This window comes from Crocodylus porosus, unplaced genomic scaffold, assembly GCF_001723895.1.
Source record: "Crocodylus porosus isolate Cpor-Errol unplaced genomic scaffold, CroPor_comp1, whole genome shotgun sequence".
Taxonomy (NCBI): Eukaryota; Metazoa; Chordata; order Crocodylia; family Crocodylidae; genus Crocodylus; species Crocodylus porosus.
Window position 1 is genome coordinate 28,825,261 of NW_017728886.1, and position 11,055 is coordinate 28,836,315.

The 11,055-nt window shown below is 41.0% G+C and overlaps 1 protein-coding gene across 2 annotated transcripts in view; it reads right to left on the reverse strand.

Annotated features, from left to right (window-relative positions):
- Positions 1-11,055, reverse strand: part of PDSS1 (decaprenyl diphosphate synthase subunit 1) — a 34,217-nt gene that overhangs the window by 13,404 nt on the left and 9,758 nt on the right. For both annotated transcript variants that reach the window (XM_019531766.1, XM_019531775.1), the window contains 3 exons: positions 6,948-7,089; positions 5,843-5,954; positions 5,639-5,748 (listed from right to left, as the gene is read on the reverse strand). In XM_019531766.1, the coding sequence (XP_019387311.1) occupies positions 5,639-5,748; positions 5,843-5,954; positions 6,948-7,089 (364 nt within the window). The remainder of the gene's footprint in view (positions 1-5,638; positions 5,749-5,842; positions 5,955-6,947; positions 7,090-11,055) is intronic.

Consider the following 11,055-nt stretch of genomic DNA (forward strand, 5'->3'; position numbering starts at 1 on the left):
AAGCACCTACATTGAACACCTTCAAGAGTAAATTGGATGCTTATCTTGCTGGGATCCTATGACCCCAGCTGACTTCCTGCCCTTTGGGCAAGGGGCTGGACTCGATGATCTCTCGAGGTCCCTTCCAGCCCTGATGTCTATGAAAAAAAAAATCTATAAAAAATATTTTTAAAAATACCATTAAAATAAGTTATAGTAGAAGTTTGCTTTTTTTAGTCTATGATTTGTTTGTTTTTTTTCTAGTTTGAAGATGGTAAAGTCCCCTCCCAAAAGAAATAGATCTGGGGCAAGGGGAAGGACTTCTGACAGCAGAAGTCAGGGATGGGATTTCTGGTTCTAAGATGGCGACTGGGGGAGGGGCACTTGAGGCCCTTAGCAGCTCACCACGAACTCGTTAAGCGGCCCTCCAGCCAAAATAATTGCCCAACCCTACTCTAGAGTAATCTATCCCCTATTCATTAAACTCCCTGGCAGCCACCATTATTGGTTTAGAGATGCCAGAGAAAACATCTCCAACCATTCTGTTAAACAGTCATTAATAAATCTTATAAGAACACAGAAACAGACTGAAAGCACTGAATATTAAGAACAAAAGTTTCCTTCCTAGAAGACATGAAGCCTATTGCAGGATCATTAACACACACAGAATTTAGAAGCCTTAACAGGAAAGCACAAAGATGCAAAGAGAAACTGCGTACGGTTACTTCCAATAAATTATTCAAGCATACTACTGAAGAATATCTCCAAATATGGTGCAAATAATGTTTGAAGCAAAGAGAAAAGAACTTCTCACACTATAATTTCTAACAATGTGACAGTAGTTCCCTCCCCCAGAAATCTTTCTAGAAATCTAAAACGACATATGAGAATCTAGGTACCTTTCTGATTGCTACACAATGCCTCATATTATCTCACTCTCGAAAAGGGAAGGATATGCAAAAGAACATTCTGCTACTTCATCTGACTTCACCAGGCAACATTCTGGAGACAATCGAGGGTTGGGGAAATAGAGTAAACAAGGGATTTAAATGAGAAACACCACAGAGCATCAAAGAATTACCCAGTCTTTTATCCTCTTTCAAGGCTTGTCATTTTAAGATAGCGAACTCTTCAGGGTGAGCATTAGGTCTTTTCATGCGTCTCTGTACAATGCTTAGCCAACTGTGGTTGCTTTTGCAATACAAATAAAATAAGATCAGTACGGCATGAGAAACTTATGCCTCCTGACATTTTAATAACAGGTTTTGTTGACTGTTGTTTTTATTTTGGTAATTTAAATGGTTACTAGTAAAAATTCTTCCTAAATTGGTTATAGTCAAGGCTGTAATATCATTTTAACTTTTCTACTGAGCTTTGTGTTGATGATTTATATTGCATTCAGCTCTAGGTGAATATAATCCTGTGTATTATTTTACTATTTAGAATTAGTACTTCAAGGTTCATTTACTATGTTGTATGTTAATCCTTCTTCCATTGAAAATAGGCTACCAAAAGGAAATGCCTTTAGGTATTACCTTTATATGAATAAGGGGATTTATCAAACAGTCTGTAATCGTGTCTGATGCAGTGGTAGCTCTATTACAGGGGTGAGCAAAATGTAGCTCAAGGGCCAGATGCGGCCCACCAGGCCATTCTATCAGGCCTGCAGGGCCCTTAAAAAAATTTAGAAAATTAATATTAATCTGCCCTGGGATGCCTGTCATGTGGCCCTCGATGGCTTGCTGAAACTCAGTAAGTGGCCCTCTGCCCAAAATAATTGCCTGCCCCTGCTCTATTACCTTGCATTTGTAACTGGACTTCACAATTTACTGCTAATGCACTTACTACGACATAGATTCATAGATGGACATGGACCCCCACCCCCTCCCAATCAGGTGTTATTAGTCTCTGACAGACCAAAAGGGGTTTAACCTTTTTAGGGCCATGCAGAAAAATAACAGTTGTGCATGTGCCTGAGACAATGAAAATGCAAACATTAAATCTAGAGCCAATGACAACATGCAAAGGTGTAGACTACTCAGTTCAATCATGCTTCCTAGGGCAGACCCATCTATCCAGAGAGAGCCCTAATGCAGCCATGGGATTGAAGACAAGTGCAGCAGTTGTTGTGTGCAGATCAACTTGGGGGTTCAGGCCCAAGTCAGTGAAAAACTGAAGCCCCCATGAGATGCAACAGGCCATTTTGATAAAGAAATGTAAGAAGAATCCTTCTTTTCAAAAGTGTCTTATGCAGAACATACATTTTTACAGATGTTAAGAATTTCAGCGATAGCAGGAAGACTAGGTAGAGTCAGAGAAGCTGCTATTTCTGACTTCACCTTTGACAGCTGGAAATTCCACTCCTGCTTTATTGTTATGAACTCCTGAACAGAAGTGCTCTGCTCTCTGATTCTCTTTGAAAAATGCCTTTGAGTAACTGAGTCTTCAGTGACCCTCAGGGTCATCTGCCAATATTTACTGTTGCACAGATTACTTTGGCTATAGCTGTAGCATGTCTCCACCATGCTGTTAACTGAGAACTAGACTGTGACACCTTTAACTCCCTGACTGTCTGTTCTGGTGATAAAAACGTATCTGCTTATCTCAGCAACATTCTGAATCTAATGCAGTGATGTCTATTATTTTGGAAATACAGGACATTGCCAATGTGGTTACAGGAAGAGAATATCCATGCCCTGCTTAGGCACTTTTCCAGAAATGTAACAGCACTTTCTCTAGGGTATCATAAAGTGCAGACTTCTAAGAGCCTGTTACCGTTAGTTTCTGCCATTTTTTTCAGCCAATTTTTTTTACCTTATTTTTATATGCTACCAGAAACCATTTGTGTTTTTTCCAACCACTGACACCAGAGCAGAGTTGGCTCAAACCTCATGCTAGCATATATCATACACTGATATTCCCAAACATCCAAAGTATCTTTTTAGGTTTGCCCTTGAGAAAGATGTGAAATCATCTTCATCCCCGACTGAAATGTAAATGGATTCACTTTGAAGCCAGTGTTGACAATGTCAACAATCATTCTATACACTACAATAAACCAACCTCGTCTTAAACCTATCAGCTCTCCTTAGGTAACCAAAATTGTCAAAATCAGGCATACCACAGGAAATTTCTGCTACAATAATTATCAGTATAATTCTTACTATCTTTGCAGAAAACAATTAAGGGAGAGGGCTGTATACAAGTCACTGCCCTACTAAAGAGAACTGAAATTTTGCCATCAGAATAATCCCATCTCTTTTTTAAATTTATAAAAATGAATTTTGCTGCATGTTGAACCCCTGCATACCACTACTGAAAACCAAATTAATACATAAAACAAATACAGACATGTTAACAATAAAATAATGGCTTCAGAGAAGAGACCTCTCTCAGCTACACTCTGAAGGAATGCTTTTAACCCTTAAGATTTTGCATAAGTAGACCGCATGCTGAAGCACTGAATTTTGGAATGAGACACGAACTCTCTCTCACTCCAGTGGCTAAAATTACCATATTCACCCAAATCCAAAACAACTTTGAATTTAAGACGGCCCTCTGATGATTATATTCTATACATGGAAAATTATAGATGTATTATAAATATGTTATAATTTTCCATTATAGAATCTAATCATCAGATAGCTGTCTTAAATTTGTGTCCCCTACCACTACAGCAGGGAAAGCTGTGGTACAGCAGGTAGGGATGTGAAAGGTTATATGATTAATCATATAACTTATTAGTGCAGTGATAACGGGCTAGCTTACTGGTTATCCTTTAGCTCCGGAAGGGCACAGTCTGGTAGGCAAGGGGAGAAAAGAAGCTGTACAGTGCCTGAGCAGCAACCAGAAGGCAGCAGGGCAGGCAGAAGGGAGGGAGGCAAGAGGAGGGGAGCAGAGAGGGGACTAGTACCCATAGCCAGTTAGCACCCTAATGATCATCAGTTAAGCAACTAGCTCCCTCTCTACCAGCACAGGGCTTCCAGTGGGCTCTGTTGTCTGGCTGGGGTTGCCTCCCCTCAGTCAAAGGGCTCTGGAAGCAGCTCCCAGCAGTTGCTGTTATTGGTTAAGTGTTTAACCAATGTAATTACAGAAGGTTAAACAACTACTTTTGAAAACAATATTTACATCCCTAACAGTACATAGCTAGACCCCTGTCCCTTGCCCCACCTGGTCCCTGCTTCCCCTTCCCTCTTCCCCAGCTCCCCATATGTAGCAACTTCAGTCTGGGGCATGAACACATGGTGACTCCGGTGCTGGGCCTGGCCAGCCATAGCTCCAGCCCTGACCAGATAGCTGTGGCTGTGGCTCTGCATGGGCTGGGGCCAGAGCTGGAGCTGCAGATGCAGCAGTTCCCCTGCTACTGTGCTGTCTTCCCTGTGTTCCCCCTGTTGGGCACCCTGTTCCATAGGGCTGGAGTGAAAACTGGAGCTGAAACAGCCCTGCCCCAGGGTTGTACTCAAATTTAAGACAAGATTCCCCTTACGTTGACTGGAGGAAAAAAAACCCTCGTCTTGGATTTGAGTAAGTATAGTACTGTTCAATACCAAAAACTTCCACTTCTGAGCTAAAAGCTTTATGTGGCTGTATTTACTCAGTCAAAATTCCCACTGAAGGATATGAACTTTTATGGGAAAAGTCTAAATCATAGCACATTGCTATTCATATTAATTATCCAGCTCCTGGTGTCAGTTTCTACATGAAAATACATCTGAATCCCTGTTGGCAGGGTGGATTCCTTCTAAAATACAAGATCTCAGTAAAATGCAAGTCACTGAATGGTTGTTTTCATAAAGTTAACAATAAGAGTTCTTAAGAAATGCTGCAAATATCGCAGATACAGGTTATACACATTAAAAAACTGTATAAGTTCAGAATGTAGTTTTGGTTTTAAGCCTAACAATAAGTAATATAATCTCATAGAGTTTTACTATCACATTGACATTTTCAGTTGCATCCATTACAAGAATGGGAACCAATAGGAAACTTTTATGGAACTAAGATTTAATGCTAGCCAGCATGATAGTCTAATCCTTTTTACATTGTTTCTTCATACTGAGGAGTCTTTCATTTAACAAATTATGGAACCAACTGGCATGAACCACTGGTATCTCCTGCAACTGGGGGGGAGAGGCGGGGGGGCCACTGTGTTGGTGAGCGTTGTTCGGGGACTGCCTGCAGCCACCCGTGGTGGTGTTGGTGGCAACAAGCAGGGACTGCCCACAGATGCTGCCAGCTGCGTCAGCAGTGAGGAGGGGGTGGGTGCGAGTGGCAGCCATCCGCAGAAGCTGGTGGCGGCCCATCTTGGGGGGGGACGTATCCCCCCTACATATCGCCTATGCCAACTGTCCTATAATGAGATTAAAGAGAATTGTTTTAAAAATCTTCAGAAATTAGTTTAGGACCTTAATGTGATTTGAGCAAATTCAAGAATGAATCTTGTGGCTGCACAACAAACAAAGAGGTGGATGAAAACTAGTGATGGAGGCTCCACAGCAGAATTGGGATAAAAACCTTAATCCAAAATCCACATGGATTCTGGCACAATGCTATTTGGTGGTCTGTTTTGTACTACACCCAAAGAAAAGCACAATTAGCACTCTAGCTGTGAAGCTTACTATATAGTATGTTAACTTCAGAAGAGACAGAACGTACATACTGCTTTACAACTGTTCGCTATAAGACTTGCAGTCTTCTTAAATGTCTTCTCGAGGTAGTGAGCAAATCTCTCATTTTCATTTTCTTTGGAGCCCAGCTGAAGGAATTCACCTACATGGGGTACACAGAAGGAAGTATTTAGTTTTAGACTAATAGTTTAGTTTATGTAAGTAAATATGAAGATAAAAATAGAAAAAGCCCTTACCACGCACCAAATCTTCAATCACCTGAGTTAAAACTGATACAATATTAGTGTTTCCTATCCGTGCTAAAGCTAAAGAAGCTGCAGACAGGATGAAATCACCAGCTAGAACAGCCTGCAAAAAAAAAAAAAAAAGCAAGATTTTCTTGAAGTCTGTTCACATAAATAATTGGAATAATCTTATGATTTTTGCAGGGCTAGTCCCATCATAACATTTTCCTTTATTGATGGATATTATTGAAAACTGAGGAAAAAAAGTCATGCTATTTATACTGTTCCCTGGATTTTTACTATAGCTAACACAGCAAGCAGTGAGAATGTGACATATGCACATGCATTCCTCTGCTAAATGAGGAAATATCTCCATGACTATTACATGCTGCCATTCAGTAGACACAGAAGGATTTTGAGTCTAAGTGTCAGTTTTATCCTTCTCCCCTTAAATATTTCCTGAATAATATGCACCATAAAGAGAGACTTTAGGTATTTTGCAAGTTAGTGATATAAGCAAAGACCATAAAAATCTTAAATTAAACCAATTATGTTACAATCTGAAAATGCTCATGATAGCTTAAAAGTTTTTTTAGCTTATTACTGAAACCACGAAAACTGATATAGAAAATGCTTAAAAAGGTGCGTTTTCATATTTTTTCAACAAGTCCTAATGGGAGTTGCATTGAGCAAGGACTGCATCTAGTTCACAAAGCTGCAAAGCTACTGCTGCTGCCACAGCTTCTTCATGCACTGATCTGGATCCAACCAGGCATAAGATAAGTTTGTAGGGAGCCCTCACTTCAGATCCAACCTAGGGCATAAGATAAGTTTGACACCATTGGCACAGAGTGGTTAAAATCAGAAAATGGTGTCTGAAAAAGGCACCCTGTACCTTGAAAAGACAGGAGTAGAAACTCGTGGTCTACAAAGTATATGACTAGGAATTATATGACCACCTAAGGCTGCCCAACTTTTTCCTGAACATTTTCAGCTTCTACCATGAAGTATGCTGCACTACCAAGGCTCCAATATCAAATCATTAGCAATGTGACCAAAACATTTGAGTCTTTACTTTGTCAGAACCTGAAAATAAGTCTTGCATAAAATAACTCACCTTTCTCTCTCCCCAGATTTGATTAACTGTCATTTTTCCTCGCCGAGAATTTGCTTCATCAATAACATCATCATGAACTAGACTAGCAGTGTGAATCATCTCTGTAATTATGGCCACGGAGCGTTGGCTTGCCTGTACTTCCCTAAAAACAGAAAAACAAACCAACTCTTAACTGTCAATCAAGCATAACTCAATACACTCATGAAAAGGTTTTTATTAGAGATGAGATGGAGACTTATTTCTCAATAAGGATTTTTCATGAATCTATCATGGGTTACTCTACCTTCCAAGCATTGTAAAAGACAAAAGCAAAGTCAGAGAATTTTAATTGGACAGCTGCAACTTGTTACTACAATTTGAAGAGATGTAACCAAATCTTACATGGTTCCATTCTGCAACACCAAAGTTAATGGAAGTTATGCCACCGATGTCAATGGAAAAGATCATACTCTCTCTCTCTCTTCAGAATAGGCATTCAGCATCAGTTTAAAAGCTCCCCTTCCTTTCCTATAGCCTTCCCTACTGATACACCCTCAAAGCAGGTGCCCCATGGTTTTATTCCTGCACTGCTACTATAGGTAACAATCTAGTGTAATCTGTCCCCACTGTAACAGAACCAGATTCAAAGAGTCCATGACAGTGTTCTTGACATGACAATATGTCTTCTATGAAAACCTTATAAAGTGGTTTGTTTTGCTTGTTTTATTGTTTCTTCTGGCTAAGTTATTTAACAAGCAATTCCAGTCCCAAAGCCCTAATACCCTGAGTTGACTGAAAGAAAAAACAAAAAGACCACAAACATAGAGCTAAGTGTAGGTCGCCTCTGGAACACAACAGTATAAAAGGTAGTGACGTTCGGTACTGATTAACTCTCAAAGACTTCAGATCCTCTGGGTTAAGTTCAATTTCATTTGCACCTGTGTGTACAGACGACCTTCAAAACACGGATGGGGTTTAACTGGAGTGGATGATAGAATTTGGCTTTAGAATTGGAACTCAAATTACTCTTGCTAATGAACCACAAACCTGAAGTGCAGTCGGCTCACTCCCCCACACCAATGCCTGGCCATCTGAGCAAATAAAAACAGGGTGAATGTAATGCAACAGATTTGTTCTACAATGAGGTACCATTTTTAGTCTGTTTTTATTTTTTATGAACATTACTGTACTATTTCCAATTAGCACTAGCAATTTTTGAGGTACAATTTTTGAAAACCTTGCATGCAAAGTAAATTGAGTTTGAAGTGTACAAGAGGAAAAAATATAGACTACTTGTCTATATTAACCTTGTTTTCCCAGTCGTATTTATGTGAATGAAAAAAAAATCTATAGATGAGATTAAAAATAAAACAGAGCAAAAGGAACACTATTTATTTGGTATCCAGCTACAGTGCAACCACTTTCTCCAAAGTTTGGTCATATAATTCCAGGGCTAGAATGGGCTTTCTTTTGTGTTTCAATATGTTCAAAGGGTATTAATAAAGTACAAGATCACATGCTCATGGTTCCAAGAAGGCTGCACTCTGGAGCACAGCAAAGAGTGCCTGCCAGTCTTCCAGAAGGACAATTTCAAAGGGGGACCTCAGCGGTCAGGTATGCAGACCCTTTACAGTCTCCCTTACCTTTGCTGTGCTCCACCCTTGAGAGGCCTGAATCGCAAACTCTCCAAAGCTGGTTGACAACACACTAGTATCTGTAGAGGTAACCAGAGCAGGCTTAGAAATCTGCATTCTAGATTCAGTGAACACAGAACAGACTCCACAGGTTGATTTTTCTAAGGTTTTGAGTAAAACTCCAAGACGACAGAGGTTACTCTGTATCATGTACCACATCAGAAGGGCTGTAAACACTTCCTGATCAAGACCACACCATGACTCAATAAAGCATTTTGGATGATCCAATCAATGCCAACGAGTCAACTTTCAATAGCTCAGTTACTTTAAAAAAAGACTGGTGCGGGACAAGTTATGAACAGACATAGACATGGTTAGCTGGGGATGAAGGATGACAACTACAAATTACTCTATTCCTCAAAGGTGCCACGCTGCTCTTCCAGCAGAAGAAAGCTAAAGCTAAGCTACTTTCCAGGACTATGAGAAATTAAAGGGAAAAACGTACAAGATGTTGGAATCATTCAGCCAAGCATAAAGGGATTACATATATATTAAAATACATATATATTAAAATGCAAATATTAACAATGGAACTGGAAGGTGACTTCTTGTCAGTGTGGTGATAAAACTGCATCCTGACACCTATTTTTATGAAAATTCTGTATTGCTTTCAGTGAGAAGTTGTGCATACAGAACAAGAGCAGGATGTGGCCTGGAGAGACTGTGAAAAAAGGAAATGTTTCTCAGCAGAAAAAGAAAAGCTGGAGACTTTTACAGCTGTTTTAAGGTAAATTATATTGTGTTTAAAAGCTCTGTTAGTTCCATACAATTATTTTTAGCATAGAGCAGCATGCACCTTAAAACAACTGTAAAGTCGCCATCCTCTTTTATGCTTGGAACTCCCCTTGTCATAACTATGTCAGCAAACTGGACTTTCTGCTGGGAAGCAGCAGTAAAATGGCATCATGTACTGAGATACCCGAGAACTCATCAGTGGTATGGAGACAGCACAATGACAGACATTCCAAAAGCAAGTTTTGAAAAGTTCCATATTAATGTGTAGTTCTTCTCTGAAAAGTTACTAAAACTGGTATTATACAGTTTGTGTGAAATGTATTTCTGGTTTTCATATCAAATGTACTAATTTTACACAGGAAAAATGTTTTTTAAACTATTATTTTTGCAAATTCAAATCCTACACGTTAATTACAGTAATAAAGTTCTGCAGGTCAAGTTGTACCTGTCAAATGCCCGCAAAAAAACCGACTGGGACATACTGAACTTTGTTTATGATGCTCAAGGATTAATAGAATCCTGATCGTTCAGTGTTAGCAATTTTCTACTATTATACAAACAGAAGAAAACACTTTTAGTGATGGTCAGCAGGTAACTGGATACTGCCAAGTTTATTTAGTATGAAGGTGCCATTTTTACACAGTTCTCAGTGTAACACCACACAAATACATATTTAGCAAGTATATATTTAGCAAATAGGCGTTTTCAAACTGGAAAACCAGCACTCGAAACTGTTCCAGAGGTAAATGGAAAAGGAAAGCTGGGGAAGCATGGAATAGGGGAGTTGTGAGGGCAGCTGCCTGATGCAGAAGAGCTGAACAAGCAGCACACTATGTAGGCATCACTATGTCAAATGGGGGAGATGAAAGAACACTGATACTGTGCACTGCAGTGAGGAACAGAGAGAGTAAGCACTAGAGGTACACCAATACATCAGTCCAATATTGGATTGGTACCAACATAAAGAAAATTGACTGTATCAGAAATTGGCTTGAAGTAGCCAATAATTTGGCCAATAAATACCCGTGCCTGCATATAGCCACAGTGCAGCACTCAGGCAATGAGAAGCAGAGCCCAGCTGCGTGCAGTTGGCAAGTCTGTTGTAGTGGAAGGGGATGGGGGAGGGAAGGGGTGTGGAAAGGTAGATCAATGTCCTCTGTGGTGAAGGAGGGAGGGGGCAGGTGCTGCCCAGCTGGGGTGGGGTGTGGCATGGGATGGATCCATGACTAATTGCAGGCGGGCACACCCTGGGATGGCGTGTGCCCCAAATCTGTGGGGGGTGGGCGGGCTGCAGCTGTGGGCTGGAACCGGGCTCTCTTGGTGGCGGTGCTAGGAGGGGGGCTATGAAGGGGGCTGCAGCCACCCCAAATTTTGCCATATTTGCTCCCCCCAGCACTGCTCCCAGTGCCATTGCTGCCTGCCTGGCACAGCCCTGGCTTAACCCCCTGCTTCCACCTATCTGCCAGAAAGAGCCAGGGCTTTGCTGGGCTGGCAGTGCTAGGAGTGGTGCTACAAGGGGGCTATGGCAAAATCTGGGGTGGCTGCAGCCCCCTCCATAGCCCCTCTCCCAGTGCTCCTGCTGAGAAGAGCCTGGCACAGGCCCAGCACCAGCTCACCCACCCCATGCAGATCTGGGGCACATGACCCCCCAGGGTACACGCAAGGGCAGAAGCTGCCCCAGCCCACCCCCACCCCCACCG